The 20,803-nt window shown below is 39.3% G+C and overlaps 1 protein-coding gene across 3 annotated transcripts in view; it reads right to left on the minus strand.

Annotated features, from left to right (window-relative positions):
- LOC143301891 (uncharacterized) overlaps positions 1–12,589 on the minus strand; it is a 30,309-nt gene extending 17,720 nt beyond the window's left edge. For 2 of the 3 annotated variants that reach the window (XM_076616443.1, XM_076616359.1), the window contains exons 1-4: positions 12,203–12,589; positions 11,952–12,054; positions 2,386–2,496; positions 1,388–1,488 (exon numbers count right to left, since the gene is read on the minus strand). In XM_076616443.1, the coding sequence (XP_076472558.1) occupies positions 1,388–1,488; positions 2,386–2,496; positions 11,952–12,054; positions 12,203–12,325 (438 nt within the window). In that variant the 5' untranslated portion in view covers positions 12,326–12,589. The remainder of the gene's footprint in view (positions 1–1,387; positions 1,489–2,385; positions 2,497–11,951; positions 12,055–12,202) is intronic. The other variant, XM_076616514.1, reaches the window with a different exon arrangement.
- Between the last annotated feature and the right edge of the window lie 8,214 nt (positions 12,590–20,803).

Below are 20,803 nucleotides of genomic sequence, written 5' to 3' on the forward strand. Positions count from 1 at the left end.
CAACATCTACTGCATACCCATACAAAATACTACAAGTAAGATTGATTTCACCGACTGAAAGCAAAAGGTTTACTTCTGTGTTCACGAAAACACATCAGCCATATGGGTATTCTGCCAGAGGGGATGTGGGGGTATTAAGTGGGTCTGTGGGAGAGAGGGTGGTGAGGGATGGAGATTAACCCTTTGAGCCCTGACCACCGCTTTACCCGTGGTGGGGAGGGGTGGCATAATGCCTGGCCACCGGTTGAGCGATGCGTAAACACTCGTGTCGTGTTTTGCTATTAGTTGAATTATATTGAAGAGCCAATCAGAAAAACCGTAATATTCTGACGTCAGCAAACGTAGTACCAACATTGCCGCGCCTTTTCACTGTGTTTTGTGCATGTGCTTTGGATAAAAGAGATCGATTTCTACCATGAAGCGTGCAGTCTCAACCTGACACGCCTCCTATGATCAACTGATTCTGCATGCTCAGATTCATTTTCAACATCACTATCTGTAGCAAAATCATCCGATTCGAATTCCATCTCACTATCAGAGTGATCATTGTCATACTCTACTTCTGCTAAATCATCAAGCATATCAATTACTTGCTGCGTTGTGTACAGTTGTTTTCTTGCACGTTTTGTCCCCGATTTCTGCCCTGACGGGCCAGGTTGAGACTCTGCACACTTCAAGTGTTTACGCACCACTCAACCGGTGGCTGGGCATTATGTCATTTTTCTCTGCCACCGGTAAAGCGGTGGTCAGGGCTCAAAGCATTTAATAACAATTATTTACAAATTTTGGCTCAGGAGCTCAGGCAGAAGGGTTAAAATTGCTCAGGAACTCAGGGTTCAAAGGGTTAAGGGAACATAATCTGAGTAAAAAAGACAGAAACTGATATGCTGCCCAGTCTGTTCCAGTACTTCTCAACACCTATCAATTCAATCTCAGTTAAAGGCTAAGCATGCATGTAATCAGTTTGTTTCTTTTATGTTTGGAAATTATTATCAGGAACTGTAAAAAGGCATAATCCTGTATATTTATCTCTGATTAAACTGACAATATGAATATGATATCCTTGGGTGGCAGAGGGAGGGCAAGGGGGTCGGGGGAGGGGGTGTGTGGGGGGGGGGCTAATCAAAAATAGTAATTTGTAATTCTAAAATTCTTTTTCCTGTTCTTTCATCATCATAGCAGAAACACAGTTCTGGTGTGTCAGTCTAAACAAAACCGCAATGCCAAATTCATTTTCCACATACACCAAAGCAACCAAACCCTGATTCAGATCCCTGTCAGTTTACCGTCAGGTTCACGAAGTTGAATTAAAAAATTTGTACATGAATACTTTAGCTTACATAAGTTAAAAAGACTGGCTTAGATGCCACTCAATACAGAATCTTACCATGTTTGCATTTTCATAACTTCCTTGATGAAATCCCACAGCCTGCATGTTGTTTCCACTTGGACCATAGCTGCCGTACTCATCTGGGTATTGAGTCATACCTGAACAATATCAACAAATGTCACTGTTTGCAAAACTGAAGATGATGTTAAAACACTGCTAACAGATTGAATCAAGTTCCATTTCCATTGGCAATTTCTTACAAGGTAAGGCAAGGCAAGGCAAGAAGTTTATTCCATGTGCCCCCTGGGGGCACTCAAACAACACACACATACATCTTTTACAGACGCCACATAATGAAAAAAGTGATGTCAAAAACAAACAAATATGCATACTCTAGCAAACAAACAAATATAAATAACAAGTCAATTTTCCTTTTCAGTGAATAATGATGCAAACAAGCATACATACAAATCAACATTAGAACATGTAAATTTTCCTTAGTTCTTCACTATTTTTGCTATCAACAGACAGAGTTTCATCGAAAAGAAATCCAAATGGCTGAGTCAAAGGATTTCAAGTCCAACATACACATATATCCTATCTTTGAAAGGAGACTGAAGGTGTTTGATAAACCTGGTCTGCCTCAGTCAGTGTCTGTCAAATCCACATTTCTTGGTCAATCAAGCTCATAAATTTGGTACAGTTATTGCTTCTGAATTGTTTTTCAGAAACTGGAACTTGATATTTATCCACAGCTTAAGGTTGATGAGAGAGGAAAAAGGCTGTCTTCTCCTTCACACAAGTTAAAGCCAACAGATGAACTGTACTAGTGTGCTCTTCCTCGAGACAACAATCCCAGTGTCATATGGAAGAAATCTGACAAGATAACACTGTTATGCACTTTTCAGATTCATCCAAATTCAGTCACAGCACAAAAGAGACATGCAAGCTCTGAAACGCCCCCCTTAACTCCCTTTCTAAAACGCCCCCTTTAACTCCCCTCCTAACCCCTTAAAGTACGCCCTTCGCACACACACACACACACACAAACATACCCCGATAGTTAGCATTCATGGCCACAGTCTTCAGAGCACAAACAGCTGGATTCAGTGATGGATTGTACTTGTGGTGATACAGGTCACGATCAGACGGCTTTGGAATATGCCCTGAGGAAATAGCAGAAACGAGAATTTAAAAATAAGAAAATAAAAAGAGATTACAAGACTACTAGAAATAACATAAAATACTAGCAGTAACTGTGTAATATCTGGAATATTCATAGACCTTTATTACATATTACATAAGAAAGAAGATAATGATGCTGCATTCGGACATCATCGTTTCTCTATTATATTACAGATCTCTTATAAAAGTTAATGGGCTTTCATGGTCATCAAAAGCAAATTACTTTATATAAACTGCCATTTGAGACGAAAGCACACTGGCTGAGAATTTAATTCCTGTCAAATATCACACAGATGGGCATCACTGCTGCAGTTGCACATTTGCCACACTGAAAATTCACCTCATGAACTGGTGAAGATATGACGAAGGACACCAATCTAAATTATCTAATCTATACATCTGTCAAACTTTCGCATTTGACCATGCACAAAATCAACTTAAAACTATGTACAACTACTACAACAATCTGACAGAATGTGGTGATCAGTTCAGAGCCTTAAGACAGTTAATCAAATGCAGATCTTCCCTAACACTGACATAGTTTCCTACATTAGTACATAGTGGAATAGGATGGAAAAAACTCAATGGCATACACACAAATCAATGCTCTCAAGAGCCTGCAAACTATGCTGCATGATGCAGAAACCATCTCAATACAGCTTGACACTTAATATAAATGTATTTTAAAACTGTCTTCCTTTAGTACAATCTGCGTAAAGAAGTTACTTGGCATCTTTTGGCTAAGAACCAGGATCATGTATCATATACATTTGTCACATATAATATACACATAATTTTGTACAGTACAAGCTGTCTTCCACAGGCACTGGGGACTCTCTTGTGGCCCAAAATGCAGCTTGGGATACAGAGTACCATAGCACTTAGCAGTAAGCATGCAAGGAAGATTTTAATACTCTTGCAACACAGCAACCACGGGCATCATTATGCACAATAGAGGATCAGTCTCATTCAAAAATCCCCTCCATACAGGGTCTACCAACTTACAACTGCAAATCATTCTCTGTTTCATCAGTTTTGCATAATAAGAGAAATCTGAAGTCTTACTCCAGACAGATGATGATTATCTGGGGCAATAAAAGTCTTGCAAAATGTACCAATGAACAGTGAATCATGAATGTGACTAACAATGGATGCATTCATAATCATGTACTATAAATAATTTTAATGCAGTATCATTAGCTCAATTACATCATCAAAATCTACACCACTCTTTCTTTCCATGACTTTCTTCATTTGGAGTCAGTAACACAAAGTACAAATTGTCTGTTCTATGAAAATGATGCACTGTCTTTTGACATCATCTTTCACTCTTTATCCATCTTTCATTTTAATTTGTTTACTTTTTGTTATGCCAACTAAGGTTACTGAAGTTTAAAACAATTATGTGCACTTCACAGTTTCATAAGGAAACTTTTTTTTTAAACAAAACCCTTCATCATACTCAGATGTTCAACTGTTTGAACATTGTAATCCAAGCACGAATGCATCATACCAATACACAAACACATTTTTGTTATGTACACACACACACACACACACACACACACACACACACACACACACACACACACACACACCATTTGCACATGTATGCAAACTTTTTTCATAAACTTATTCTTTCTTTTCACAATCTATTATCTTTTTTAATAACATGTTTAAAATTGTCCGTTTTTTTTTATTCCCACTGTGGCTTTTGTAAATAAAGAAAAATATTGTTCACAAAAATATTATTCAGGAACAGTGAATGAAACCAGCATTTAGAATATTCAGAACTTCTTTTTTTTTGGTGTTTTTCATTTATTCCTCACCAAGTCATTCAAAAAGCAAGCAGAACTAGCACAACTCTCTCTCACTGACACAAGAAACATAAAATTGTATAGCAGAAATAAACAATAATATCAAAACAATAACAATAATAATAATGATGGTGATGATGATGATACCAACAGTAATACTAAATATGGAATCTTGTTGAGTGCAAAGTCCACTCCAGGAGCAGGTTCAACATGCTGTACACTTACATTACATTTATATAAAGACAGAGAGAGAAATAGGCACAGTGAGATAGAGGCGGAGAGTGAAATAATGTAGGAATAGAAAGAGTGACTTCCATCATAATTCTAATCATAATAATGTACAAAATATACATGTGTGTTATACAAGCAACTGCTTGAGGCCAAGTTGTGCAGCAAAAAGCTATAGCCACTCAAAACCTGCAGTCCAACCAGTCCTTCCAGCTTAATGTATTAATCAAAAAAGCATTAGGAAAAGCAAGGTAGCCAATGAATCAAGGAACTAATTTACTATGATGCTTTCTTCAGAAAACTGTTAACTCACACCAGGCAGAAACAACATAAACAAATATTAGCTCATTCTGCCAATACTGGTATAAATGAAAGTTGAAACTCAATAAAATCAGACAGCAATGCTATTTATCACTTTGAGAACAAAAAAAGAGGAATAATAAACAAATCATCTAATTCAATAAACTATAAACAAATAAATAAACACAGCCAAAATGTCACTGATGCAAACTGTCATGCATGGTAAAACCAAAAGTTTACACCACACATTACTTCAGCTTTACAAGCCTTTCTGAGAAACATTAAGATGCTGAAGCAGCAAATGTCAGGATGCGTGCAATAGGAGTGAAGGAATGAGCATTTTTGGTTGCACACACACACACACACACACACACACACACACAAACAGAACTGTGTGGAGCAGGAGGGAAGTTGAGAGGCTTGTCAGAAGAGAAGTAGCAAGGGTAGAGTGTATGGTGTTGCTTACTTTATACTTGTTTTTATGACTCACTTGTTTTCTTTTAATCAAAACAAATATTCTTTTAATTTTTCTCAAAATTATGTGTGCCTCAATGCCCTCAGTCTTTGTCAACCTTTTATCTGTTGTTAGTCATGACTGAAGACCCTGGCTTGTGATCCAGTCATATAAGCACAGCTCCCCACTTCCTTTTTTCCAGGTAGCTCAATGACCCATTGTGAATTACAGGAAGCAGTTCTCTACCCATACAAACACACACATGTGCACACATACCGGTAAATATAACATATTATCTTTCCATTCAGAAAACAGTTTCATTAACAATGTCAAAAAAATGCTGAGTCAACTTACATCCCTCACAAACAATGAATTGTTGACAACCCCACCCCCCAAGACTGGTAACAGCCATTGTGCATGACTTACCAGGGTGCCTGCCAAGATCAATTAAGTGGCTGAGTGCCCAGCTCACATTTTGAAGGTTGTGATTTCAAAATTACCAGGCCCCAAAAATAGAAACTTGCCTCCTGACTGCCAACCTTAATCTGGTATGTCTCTTTTCATGCCAGCAGAATCACCTGGAATGGTTAACCTAAGTAAGAGAATACACTTTCAGACCTGTGCCCCCATAAACTTCAAATGCGGTTTTTTACAGGATTATTGTTTGTTACACATGTTACATTGTTCGCCAGCAGTGTGTGTGTGTGTGTGTGTGTGTGTGTGTGTGTGTGTGTAGGGGAGGTGCATACCTGTGTGACAGTGCATGCACATCCATGACCCATATAAGTGTGTGCCCATGTACTGATGTAGTGTAGGCTATGATCATGATATATAGTCCACATATATACTTGATATAGTGCAGCGTGGTCGACTGTAATTCACAAAGCAGTATCATCTAATAAACAGTAATTAATCAATATCAATCAATGATTATTTATCACAATCACTGTGAATGTGATTATCAATTTCACATTAAATCATTTTCTTTGATTTAAGCTTGTTAAATTACAAACCAAGCACAGCTCAGTACAGCATTACATGAAGGAGGCTATCAAAATATCATGTGTTCTCTGTCTAGTTTCTATTGTTTGTGGCATCTGAGAAAATACCAACATAAATTCAAAATGCAATCCACCGAAAACATGACAAGAAACAAGTCAAATCAAAACACACACACACACACACGAACACACACACACACATTCAGTTTCATAATCATATACAGTCGCAGTGGCACACAGTATCTCACATGCAAAGTGACAAACATAAACCACAAACACAACACACACATATATATATATATAAACATATGTGGAAGACAATGATGTAGAATAAATCTGTACCTCTTAAAATGTGAACATATGTGAAGGGTGAAAAAAAGAAGGGATGGGTAAGAGGAATGTGGGTGACTCAGAGGAAAGCTTTTGTGAGTTCATCAAAATCAATAAACCCCTGCCAGAGTGTGTATACACTAGAGCCAAGCAAACCAGACACCATTTCAGAACTGAATCAGTGAATATGATGGAAACTGAAAGGCATGACATGCACATGTATATTTATACACCTACAGGTACAACATAAAAAAAAATCCACCTGCTTTTTTCACCATTATCAGTAATTAGCATCAAATGAATAAATTTGCTTAGTTAATGCAAGGATCTCTTTTCCAGTTCAAGGACACTTGTGTATACTGTATGTGTGTTAGTCACCTTGTGTCACTCTGTGTGTGTGTGTATGTGTGTGTGTGGTGGCATGTGTGGGAGTCTGGGGGATGGGGGTGGAGCAGCATTCATGGGGGTGGTGTGGTGTGGTGTGGTGTGGTGTGGTGTGGTGGTGGTGGTGGTGGTGGTGTGTGTGTGTGTGTGTGTGTGTGTGTGTGTGTTGTTGTTGTTGTTGTTGTTGTTGTTGTTACTTGGTGGGTGCATGGAAGTATGGGCAAAAGTGACTTTTTTTTCCAATTTGTGTATGAATAACTGTGTGTACAACATGTTCAACATGAGAGAGGGGTGGGGGGAGGGAGAGTGAGAGAGAGATCATTATAAACATCAATTTGCAAAGTATAGGTACTTTGCAAACTATGTATATTACATCGGACTATTATATGAAAATGATCCTAAAGTAAGTTTCAAAATCTGTTTAAGTTTAACCTTTCACAGCATCAAAGTTTGACAACAAGATCAAATCATAAAAGTAAATCTTCAAAAACAGAAAAGAAAAATAAGAGGAAAGAGATGATTTTCACTCTCCAGTACGTATGCACAGAAAACCACCAAACAATGAAGCAGCTCTAAAACTTGAAAACAGAGAGGGAGATGACTCACACAAACATCCACAGGCCAATGAGAGGGACAAGTTAGTGGATGAAGCGACGATGGAGACCTGAACTAGAAGAGAGAAATCCACAGGCAAGTGGGTGAGCAGGGGATTAGGAAATAGAAGGGGGCTAGAGCCCTAGAGCCAGCCACACTCTCCTCAAAGTATAACCAACCTGTTCCTCCTCAGACTCCCCCACTAACCCCTCTGCCCGGCTCACCATCTCCCTGTTCCTTATGGCCCCTCCAATCCCTGGTGCATTTTCCCAACCTTCCATTGAGCCCAACCCCACACTCCCGCACCCCCACACCCCTCAGCACCTGCGATGTCTTCCTCCTTTTCCACCCCCTGTCACTACTTTCTATGCTGAACATTTAGAATGCAAGTGTGACTCTCAGTCACAGGCTCTTTCTGTGGGATGTATATATGCATGTTAATGCATTATGTACAAATGCGTGCGCGCGCACACACGCACACACACACACACACATACACAGACTATGCATAAATACACAAACCCATTGCCTGGTATGACATACTCCTACAGTCCCAGTATAGTCAACTATGGTGCAAAGACGTTTTAAACACAAACACATACACAAGTGACAAAAGTGCACAGTGACACACACACACACACACAGACACACACACACGCACAAAGACTCTGCATAAACATGCATTCCCACTGCCTGGTATGGCTTATACTCCCAGTAGAGAAAACGACAGTGAAAAGACCTTTTAACACAAACACATACACAAGCACATGCACACACACACAGATTGACACACATGCACACAGTGACACACACACACTCACAGTGACACACACACACACACACACACACCTCTTGCACACACAGATGAACAGTCAGTATTCATTTCATGGAGGTTTTTCTTTGTATCAAACGATTCAAAGTTGTCATCCTCTATTTTGGTTATGAAGTTCCTACCAGACTATCAGTATTATCCACTTTAAAAAAAATAATAGTAATAAAACTAAAGAAAAAAAGGGGCAGTTTCACAAACAGTGGAAAGACAGAACTGCTTGAGTCTGATTCCTCTCAATGGCCCATTATTCATTTAAAATGAGCACAGGCCTAAACACAAGACAAACCAATAATTGCAGCAACTAGATAGCACCGCTGCCGTCATCATTTAAAAGAAGAAGAAAAAAAGCCTGTAAAGTTTAACAATGAATTTCTGTACCTGTTTACAAATACAAGTATAGTACCTGTGTATTGGTACAGGTTCATACAATTATATATTTGCAACAATTAATTTATTTTTGAGTTATCTTTGTCATTTCACTTGAAAAAGGCAAATTTTGCATAATGTTAACCCCGTCTTGTGTAATTTATCAAATTTGCATATAATTAGAATGCCAATAATCACACATTTACACAGTATTACTATTTTGATTTGAATCATATATATATATATATATATATATATATATATATATATATATATATATATTGTACACAACTGTGTTTCATAAATGTGAAAACACATGCAAAAAATGAAAATACCATGACATCAATTTTCCCATTACAGTACATTAGTTTGCTAATTCAGCTAGTCAAATCGTATCAAGTTCAAGTACAACGTACAAAGTTTTCAAATGCATGCCTGTGAAATTGAAAAGAATTACCTGTCAGAACCTCTATTCAGCAAAGTAAAGGAACAAGAAACATGTTTACTTTTCAAACTCAGAAATATGGAAAGGCTATTTTTGCTTGCTTTGGGAGATCACAGTTTTACCTGGTCTATCCTCATTCATTTTCAGGGCCTGTGCCCCAGCATCTGAGACTATAACAGTTATCTCAGCTATTTGTATTTTCAAGAACTTTCTTCTCAAGAGGTGCGCAATAAAATCCTTCCTCTCGCCTCCCTCTTCAACATGTTCCATACAATAAGTGCTTGCAGTTTTTATCAAGCGCCTTTAATGGGTGGCAATATTCCAGTTGTTGGTTGGTGACTGTTTTTTCAAACAACTCAAATTTACAAGTGTGAACAAGGGGAAATAAAATAGCAATGTCAGAAATAAAGGCTGAGCAAATGCAGAGGTAAAAGAAGACAGAAAACAAACAATACACAATACAATACACAAACAAATCTGACTCTTCTACTTCCATACAGGACAAAAAACAAAAAAAAAACCCAAAACAAATCAAAACCACTGTATCTATCTCTATCTGTATCTATTTCTACAGATTAAATGCAGATATGGCATAATATTCTTCTTTTTCCCCCCCTCAATCATGTATTCACTGAGTTTTGTAATTTAATTGCCCTGATAGTCATTCAAAAGTAATAGTACCCTATAGTCATTATATACCTGTTTCTCCTACATTCTCAATGTTGCAAAACATTAGCTACCACACAAACACACTGGATTTGAACAATCAAACTGTCCACACTTTTGCTTTCTCTTTTCCCAGGTTTTGTTGTTGTTGTTGCTGGGTTGTTGTTGTTTTGTGTGTGTGTGTGTGTGTGTTTTGTTTTTTGTTGTTGTTGTTGTTGTTTTTCCTGTTTATTGTGGCCAACGCTTGCAGATTTTGTTGGGCAAGAATACAAGTTCTAGGGAAAACAAAGACTATTGTGTTAGTATGTCAGATTGGTGTTGAGTTGTGCTTGCATCAGTGTCATAGTCAGAAGGTCAGAAATCAAGGACTTTTTTTTTTAATATTTATAAAACTGCACTCCACAGATCCCTACACTGGTCAAGATCACTCATCATATATCACCAATTCAAAATACTGAAACGTTTGTGAGCTGCACCTATGTATCCATGTTCTTCAATTTAACTCGAGCCAGTGAACAGTTTCTAGTTTGAAAGCACAATATTTCAGGCTTCTTTCTTCAGTCTGTGTAGCGTGTGTGTGTGTGTGTGTGTGTGTGTGTGTGTGTGTGTGTCTGTGTGTGTGTGTGTGTGTGTGTGTGTGTGACTCTGTGTGTGTATGTGTGTGTGTGTGTGTGTGTGTGTGAGTGAGTATAAATGTGAATGTGGATGTGTGTGTGCAGTGGGGTACATCAATACATGTGATAGTGATTGTCTCTCTCTCTCTCTTCCTCTGTGTCTCATATTCAGTCTCTATCTTAAAAAAGGAAAAGAAAAAAAAAAAAGAAGAAGAAGAAAAAAAGTCCACCACAAAACTGATTTCCACCCAAGTGACTAATTCACAAACTAAATCAATGAATGAAAAATATTATGTCACCTACCAAACTGTACATTGTTCACATACCTATCAATTGTATAGACTTTTATTTATAAATCTTTTTCTTTATCAGTTAACAAATGAAGAATTGTTTTCCTTTAACACCAAATTATGACAAATCTCTGTCTCTTGTCTTACACTACAGTTACAATGTGACACAGTCATAGTGATAGAACTCTTATTTTTCCTAACACCAAATTATGGCAAATATCTGTCTCTTACACTGTGACATAGTCATAGTGATAGAACTCCCTCTGTGGTGTATTTCAATACATTCTCTCTCCTCTCTCTATAATACAAACACAGAGTGACATATACACACACAGACACACACACATGCGCACTTGCACACACACACACACACACATGTGCACACGAACACACTCACATGTTTATAAATAGTCATAAACACACAGTGAAACAACCACATGTATACGCAAACTGACAAAGTGACAATCACAATGAGTGAATCACTGAGTTGATCAAAAATTCTCATTCAATGTCTGACACATGCTAAATGACTCACAGAAACCCTATGTGCTAACATTCTGATTCTAGACTTATTTATTTATTGAGACATCTTGCTATAGTGCACATTCTTGAAGCAATATGTGCTTTCTGTTTCCAACAGAGGTTAACAAATAAAGTCATTGAAATGCATAGATCACTATCCCTCTCTCTCTCTATTTCTCTTAGTAGAGTTCCTCATTCTCACAATCTCAGTTCAGTCTCACTTCCTACAGTCATTAGTCTCAGTGAAACACACTTGCATTATCTGACACCAACGGAAAATGATAGCAGTGCTGTGTGTGTGACAGTCATAATCATGTCAAGTATATCTTTGCTGCAAATAAGTTTCATAACATCAAGAAGCTGCTCAAACGAAATAAACACGTGCATCATCGTCATGGTTGTGACAAGTGTGGTCTGTAAACTGGTATGTTCAATGCTTTTTCTGAAGTGGATGAAATGCGTAGAAAGTTCGGAAAGCTGCTCTAATGAGCGGGGCAAACTAAATTAAGCAATCGCGTACACTCGCGTTAAATAAAAAAGGGATAAAGCATAGCTCATCAAAGATGCATGCACTACTCCTTTCATTTTCTCACCAAACATCGCCTGTCTCAAGTTGTGCAAATTGTCTAAAATCTTTTCACAGTGATCTCTCGGAACACCCATTGCCAACAAATGTGGCAGTTGAAGGCTGCATACCTAAAAGAAATTCACAAATGTTGTTTGAGAACACCGCGCATGATTGCAAAACGAAGACAATACAAAAGAAACCAAAACTTCCAAAAACCACAACGCTCTTTTAACTGAATGTGGTAGCCATATTGAAAATTACACCACAAATACTCACCGAATGCAACGATTTATACCCGTAAGCCTCAAATATATGAGCGTACTGAGAGCATAAAATTGACTGAAGCCATCGTTCTACACTAGACATTATACAAACAGCCCTACGATCGCATGATCTCATTAGATCTCAAAATAAATGAACACATCATGCTGCCGATTTAGCATAATGGCCGCTGGTCACGTGATTGGGTATGGCTAGGTCACTGCCTCGACTCGCCATTGTTTACACATTTCAAGACCTGACTGTAGTGACCTTTGTTCATATGAGTTCAAACTACACAGGAAATAAAAAAACAAAAACAAAATAGTTTAATCACAATGTTGTGTCTGAGCAACAGCAAACATTAGCGGAGGGAAGATCTCTACATATATGTGCAAAGGTACAGGCTTTACGCAACTGGGTAAAACGCAATAAAATAACTGTCGGCCTCCGCTTACTTCCCTTTCCCCTCAAAAACAGAACTATGTGTTCACCTTCCTTGCCGTGTCGGCTGTGTACCAACCACACCTGCCGTGTGTGTGTCTTGTCTGTCTGCCTGTGTCTGTGTGTCGACAGCATGCAGAACGAAACCGGTGCTTTTCTTCACCTTCCAATGAATGAGTAGTGGAAAACCACGCGTACACACGGCGTAAGGACAATGGCGATGTCCGAGTCTCAAAAATGTTTGTTGTTGTTGTTTTGTTGTTGTTGTTGTTTTTGTTGTTGTTGTTGTTAGGACTTTGATGGGTTTTTTAATGCTGAATGAGAGAGAATAAAACGATTTGTATGTGAATTTGATATTTTATACGATATTCCACATGTCATTAGTGTTAGTGTGACGGCCGAATAACCCAGTCCGCCAGGCCTGCAAGTTGATTGCATGCCAGCGAACAGTGCACACGGCAGGAGAACTCGGTAATGCGAATTTGAGCACCGAGTTGACATGAAACTTGCGGATAAAATCAGAAACTGCTCGTTCGTTTAAATAGTCTGTCCATCTAAGATGATATATATATATGATATTAGACTGAATTCAGAAACTGCAACGTGGTAACATGTATGAAAAGATGAAAGCAAGCAAAAAACACACCGTGGCTGAGGAATCAAACACTGATTTATTTTTCACTGAATAACTTGCAATGCAAGAGATAAAACGGATCGTTTTCAAATTTAAAAAAAAAAAAGAAGCTCATTATTTCAAGTTTACCATCGCCGGCGGCATGCAAGTGGCCGCGGCCGGCTAATTTGAGCACCTGACTCGGTGACTGGAATATGCGGCGCGGCCGGTGCCGGGTTGTTTTACTGAACTCCATCACTGACTGATGACTCCGATCACCGTCTGTGTACCCAAATTACTGACATTGCAAAACAACCAGTTAACTGCCGGGTAACGGCAAGTGAATAAAACTGTGACGCTCAGTGTGACTACGACCATGTAACACAATTTTTCTGTGCAGACACATAGATGCGCCGAGGCATGAGTGGTTATATACATAGATAAACGAAAAATAATAAGATGATAACTTAATAATCATAATCATAAAATTAAAATAAAAACGTCGCGAAGAATAAAATAGTCTCACTCATGCCATATCAGGGAGACAAACCGCCGGCACAACTGTACTCATCAGTCTTGTTAACTGAATACCACCTAGCTGTTGTCACGTCGTGTCAGTAATATCTCACTAGTTGTGGACACAACATGACAGACACTCGGCAACTGAGACAAACACTGTACTGTGACGCCGTTCTCGTACGGCGTTATACTGAGCACTGACCGGCCGTGCCATCTGCAAGTCATGCATGCAGTTACAGAACAATAATGTGCAGATGCCGGTGCCCAACAGAGTTAATTAGCATCACTCTTCTTATTCTGTGCCCGGTTTCGTCAATATGAAAACGACAAGTGCGTTTGGCCGGCGTCACACAATGAATGATAACTGCCGGGCTTCTTGAGTTTCAGTTTCAGTAGCTCAAGGAGCCGGGCGTCACTGCGTTCGGACAAATCCATATACGCTACACCACATCTGCCAAGCAGATGCCTGACCAGCAGCGTAACCCAACGCGCTTAGTCAGGCCTTGAGGAAAAAAAAAAAAAAAGGAGGTGAATAAATGATATATAAGCAAATAGATGTAAAACATGAAGACACATTCACATATACACCCACACATGCATAACAGATATGCACCGAACATGCAGTTTCACAGATATGAAAGCACAGTCAAATACATATAAACGTACATGAGCTCCAACACACACACACACATTACCCTACACCTCCTCTCGGGCTTCTTGAGTCAATGAAAGGCTGCCGCTTCGGCAGTTGTTTTTCATCAATTTCAGTTAGCCTGAATGCAGTAAAGAATTCAACTATTCTGGAAACAGGTTTTACAAAAGAGAACAAGGTTAAATTCGTGAAAAATGGGTTTAAAAGAATCGACCGGAAATTTCTGATATGGAACAAACACATGACTGAATGCTTAAATGCGGTGGGCCGGAACTAGTAGCCAGCCCATAGGACGTTGAACAACAATAAATCATTCAGATCCCAACAGATGATGACGGCCTAGTTAACAAAATGTTCGAGTTCCCGTATGAAAGAATCCGACCAGAAAAATAAGGAACATGTATGGGCCTACCTACGGTTTACTGACATTGTCGTATTCAAGAAAAGAAAGAAATTCAGTGTTAATTTGTCGCCAGGGGAAAAAAAGCCTACTGGAAATCAATGAGTTCTTTCTTTTCCCATTGTTGGAAAGAGTCTGGAAACATCTACTCAACATTTCTGATCATACTTCTTGAACATGTCAGAAATTCGAGAATTACTCATTGTTTTTTAAAGTTCTCTTTGATGAATGCTACGAGGGATGTTTATTAAAGATTTCCATTGACTCACTTCTCATCAAGTGACTGAGAGGCACAGTTTATTATAGTCTTTTTCCATACAAGTATACCGACCACCAAAGGTGACACTTCTCCCATCGCCTTATGCTGCTATGAAGACCTGATATATATATATATATTGTCTGTAGAAGTCTGCAGGTTGAGCCAGACGCCACGACTTGACCTCAGACTGAAATAAACGTTTCATCATCTGGGAAAGTGTTTGCACTTCAAAAATGACTTCATGGTTGGAAAGAGGTGGAAGTCAGGTGGTGGGAGGTCAAAAGAGAAAGGGGGTGAGGACCGAAGGATCATCAATAGCCGCAGGACCGTGCTTCCGTCAGGGCAACATGCGAGTTGTGAATCGGGGCGTTGTCTTGCCTGTGGAGGCGGACACCTTTGGTCAGCATGCCACGCCTCTCGGTTTTGATGACCTCCCGCAATTTCTGCAGCAATGAAACATAGTATGTCCCGGTAATAGTGGTACCCTTTGCCAGGAAATCCATCATTACAGCTCCGTGCTGGTCTCCGGGCAAAAGACCGTTGCGGTGAGCATGACCTTGCCCGCCGAGGGTTGGTCTTCTTCGGAGGTGGTGTGTCAAAATGCTTCCATTGCTTCGACGGGGCTTTAGTCTGTGGATTATAGTGATGCACCCATGTTTCGTCCTGCGTGATATGCCTGTCAAAGAAGTCCGCCTGTTTTGTTAAAAAAAAAAATTTAAATATTTTTTTTACAGTTATTTTTTTTTTTAACACATGGCCAAAAGAGCCTTGGAGCACGTAAATCGTTCCTGCTTCTGGAAAGGTTTTGACGATCGGGGAATCCGTCGTGCAGACAACTTTCGCATGGACATTGGTCATGGATGATTTTTCCCACAGACCCCACACTGATCTTGACACTGATCTTGGAGTAGTTGCCCGGCGAACGGTCATGCAGTGATTCTCCAAAATGGCGGCCTCCACTTGCCGGATGGTGTCACCATACATGGCGGAGTGTGGTCGCTCTGGAATGGGAACCGTTTCCAACGATGTCCGATCACACGTGACCTGACGATGCCAGTGCTTGACTACGTCATACGATGGGGCATCCTCTCCAGTCTCTTTTATCTCATGGAACTTCACCCTTGGTGTGCGGCCTTTCAAATACAGAAACTTGATAATCGTTCTGCATTCAGCTTGCTCCATCATCACACCCAACTCCACCATATAGCACCTGTAAAAGAGAAACTTTTAGGAGTTGAGACGCAAATTACCATGTGACTGAGATATGTGTTTTTATACATGTGCAATTTCAGCCACTTACAATATCCGGAAGTAAGTCAGGGGAAATCATCAATGGACATCACTCGTAGATTCAGCATTTCATAATGGTTTATGTTTTTTGTTTTACTTCGTTTTTCAGTTGTTTAATTCCCTTTCCATTTGAAGCTTGTACTGATTTTTATGGGGGATTTGTTTATTCATAAGTGACAGGCCATTCACCAGTCACAGTCTTTGAGAGCAGCCTTTCGGTTTTTGGAGTCCTCTGCAGTTAGCAAACAAGGCTAGTTAACTCTGATAACAGGGCTATTTTCAGGACGAAATAGTCCAGCTCAGCACCATCATTGTGGAGGATCAAGGCAGAAGCAGAACCACCAACATTCAATACAGGGGGTGCATACAGATCAGTCAGATCTGATCAGATTTGGTCTGGTTGAACTGGATAATAATGAACGCCATTTCTTTAACCTATCACAGTGACCAGTTTCAATGTCTTCTCAGTTTTGGCATGGATCTGTTGCTTAGTTAAGGAGTTACAGCTGACTGAAAGTTCGAAAGAATAACACTGAGGAAGATATCATTGCTGTATTGGTAAAAAGGTCATTCACAGAGTTGAAGAATTAAAATTACAGATTGTGGAATGGAGTCTGAAGGATGGCATTTGGTTTTAATTCAGGATCAATTTCTGAGAAAGTGAGCGCCACTGAGTAACGAAAGTAGCTTGAAGACCAAGTGTGACTGGCTTTGACATATAGCTAATGCCATGACTTGTCTGAATTAGGTTTAGATAATGCTGAATTTTCAATGTGTTAATCTGTTGTTTGTCAACACTTTGGGTGGCAGAGGGAGATGAAGTAATGGCGTTGTGTGTGTGTGTGTGTTTGTGTTTGTGTGCGCATGTGTGAAAAGAGGGAGGAAAGACATGACCATGACAGATGCACATATAGAAAACAAAAAAAACAACCAGTCATGCTCGTTGGCAACAATGTTAACAGGCATCACATGGTTCTATATGTATAAATCTGTGAATTACGTCAATCAGCCTGTCCCTTCACTGTTGTGGTGGTGGTGTGCCAGTGTACGTGCATGCATAAATATGTGTGTGCCAGCATGGGTGTGACAAAGTATGCAGGATTTTTATTCTTGTAAGGAAAATGAAGGGTTATCTTCTCAGCATATGTTTCTGTGTGTTTATGCGCATGTGCATATGCGCAGCAAAGAAAGGCATAGAAGAGGGAGGAGGATGGTAATGGGCGAGACAAGGTGTGGTGCTTGAGCACAAGTATGCATGCTTTTGGAACAGTTTGTTTATTATGGTGTTGAGAATCTCAGGTACAGTATATATACCTTAGTGTTGTACTTGCAATCTGTGATGCGTAATGTCTATTAACTCTTTCATCCCTGCAGCACGGTTTTCTGGTTTACAGGAATTTGACCCCTTCATTCCTGGAGGCCGGAAAACCATGCAGTAGAGAATTCCCCCTTTCCTTCCTGCAGCCCGGAAAATCGGTTTTCGCGGTAAGCGCTTTGAACTTCCCGCAAGTCGCGTCATCAGCGCACGTCATCTGTCCTTGACTGGATCACTTGCGGGGCAGTGTTTATGAAAAGAATGGATGCCAGACACCCCCTTCCCCTCCCTAGGCCGTGGGAAAGGGGGCACCGCTACACTCTTGCCGATGTGCTGTGTAGACACACAGACACAGAAAAATGGAATGTGTAGTAAGTTCGGATTCTGACCAGTTTTCTGATAATGAATTTTACAATGCTCTATCAGTTGATAATTTCTATCTGTTTCAACTGAATGACGAGTAGAGAATGCAGTTAACTGTTGCTACAGAAGCACAGATAGTGGGTGATGAAAAGTTCAAAAAGTAACAAGTGTGAAAATTGTGATGTATATTTGTGCAGTTACTGGCATGACTGCTTCAAGGTATATCACATACGTGTCACCTTTGTTGGCATATTATGTGATGACTGTGACATGGACATGCGTATTTAAAGAAAGTATTGTTTCTTAAAAGTTTTTGTTCAAGAATTGTGTAGATAATGATCTTATTCTGGCTCAGTGACTGCTAGTGTAGTGAAAGGCATATATTCTCTTTGAGACAAAATTAAAATCACTCATGTGATAAGGACAATAGCAGTGACAACTGTGACAGTTTTCATGGATATGACAGTGTGGCACTGCTCGGTGAGTACCTGCATGATGTGCATACTCTGCAAGCAAAACACTGTCCTGCATGTGGTACGTACTTGCCTGCATTGTGTTTGACCCCAAAGTCACCTGTTTTACACCTGAGTGTCACCAGAGATGTCACCCTATAGTGTCAACAGGCTCACAGACAACTTCTCACATCAATTATGTACACAAAAGTATACGACAATCTTATTGTACTGTAATGAGCTGCGTTGCCGTAAGCCTCCGAAATAAGTACCCGGCTTCATACTTTCTTTCTCTTCACTAAATCCAGGAATGAAGGGAATATGCACATGGTAGGAATCTCAGAACAAGGGGGAGTAATGGTTCATAGAAAAATAGGAACAAAAGAGTTAATAGAACATGCTTGTTAAACGTGCAGTATCTTCCAAGGAGAGGTCACTGACAGCAACTCAACTAGGTCCAGTGCAGAACCCAATAAAGCTCTTTTTTTGTGCACATCTCCATCCATGCTATTTATCACAGTAAATCACATGGTCAACCAGACTGTTATCATGGACATTTATTTGCTGGACAGACCATACACATTCCATGATCAAAAGTGAACTCATGCAAAAAAGGATTGTTTTTTTTTTCTGTCCTCAGCAACTCTGTCTCATGAGTCTCACAGAGAGCAATGTTTCTTTGAAAACAACTGCTACAATAACTGATTTTCATTATCATAATCACTATTCTTTTTATTTTATTTAAAGTATTTTAAATGACACCTGTCCAATGTTTCCTGCATGAAACTGTGTTTTATAAAATGCAGAATTTCTTGCAGATAGAATTATTTATCAATATTGCTTATAGCCTCACCAAATGAGCCGGGCTATATTAGGGTTAAAAACACTGTCAATACTGATCAATCCTGTAGAATCTGAAAAAAAAGAAAAGAAACGAAAATTAGGCTTATGTATAGTCATATCCATGTACATAAAGCCAGGACATGCCTCTGACACTGACCATTCCATCCAATTTATCACCAGAGGTTAAAAAAAAACTGACCTCAGCTCAAACATCATTACACATAGTACACAAAATCATATACAGTAACAGGTATACAAAACCAAAAATCGCGAAGAGGCACCTCATATACAACGCAGCTAGATTTGCAGATAAATGACTGCAACAACAGCAACATTTAACACACATAAACATACAACACAAAAACAGACTCCAGCAACAGCCCATGACTTTCAAACATAATGTATACATCAATTAAACAGCCTTTCCACAAAATTTCAAAAGCGAATTCACTCAAAATGTATTCATGTAACACAATGATATATACATGGATGGATCTTTATAAGACAAAAAATGTACACATTCAATTTCAAAACCTTTTATGCATGGTTCAGTCTTTCCACTACCGAGGGTCGCAATAATGAGCACATCCAGGCCACTCAAATCTTATTGTGTTTTGCATGCAAATCATAAAGGTGGGGGTGTGCAAAAACTATCTGAATTTAATTGCACTGAATGATAAAAAGAGAAAAGAAAAAAACACATTTACTGCAATTAGATGATGCGTAAACAGTGTTAGTTGACCTCTACTATATTCACTGCTCACTTACAAAAAATGATTTTTTGTAGAACTAAAAGTAAACAGTGTGCTGAATATTAATGCACAGTGGATCAGCATTTTACAAATATCCAAACAATGAATAGTTATTCATTTGTATCTCCTTGTCTTTCCCATGACTATTTCAGCTCAGAACTTCACAACAAACGTCACCATTGCATGCTGAATGATTCACATAGAAATAGACACTGTGGCAAGATGGTTGATGAAAAAAGTTGTATTATGTGTTGCTGACTTGATTGTAGTTCCATTCCAGAAAACTCAATACCATCTTTGAAATACTGGCAGGCAATAACCAAGCTGATGGTGTCGTTAGTTTCATTCTGTGTGGCCAGTGCAGAAAGGAAATTTTCTATCTAAAATTACGTTTAAATAACATACTTACTGTGACCAAACTAGTGCAGACTCCGGCAGGGGTCTGACATTCCTGCCTGTGCAAACTACTATCCGCCTATGCGGAGAAAATAAAACTACGGCCGATAACCTCCTGGAAGTAGGTAACCTCCCCTTTGTCCTGCTGGCTAGCGCCCTCTTTTGACGGCAGCCATTATGACTCCTGTCCTGTGCTCTCCATACGGCTAAGTTTTTTTTCGTATTTTCTGTCTGTCTGTCGATTCTGTGGCGTTCTTGTTTTTTGTCAAATTTTGTCTTGAACCAGGTCACATAATTATATGGTTTGCTTGGGATATTGGG

Source organism: Babylonia areolata, chromosome 1 (assembly GCF_041734735.1).
Source record: "Babylonia areolata isolate BAREFJ2019XMU chromosome 1, ASM4173473v1, whole genome shotgun sequence".
Lineage (NCBI taxonomy): Eukaryota > Metazoa > Mollusca > Gastropoda > Neogastropoda > Buccinidae > Babylonia > Babylonia areolata.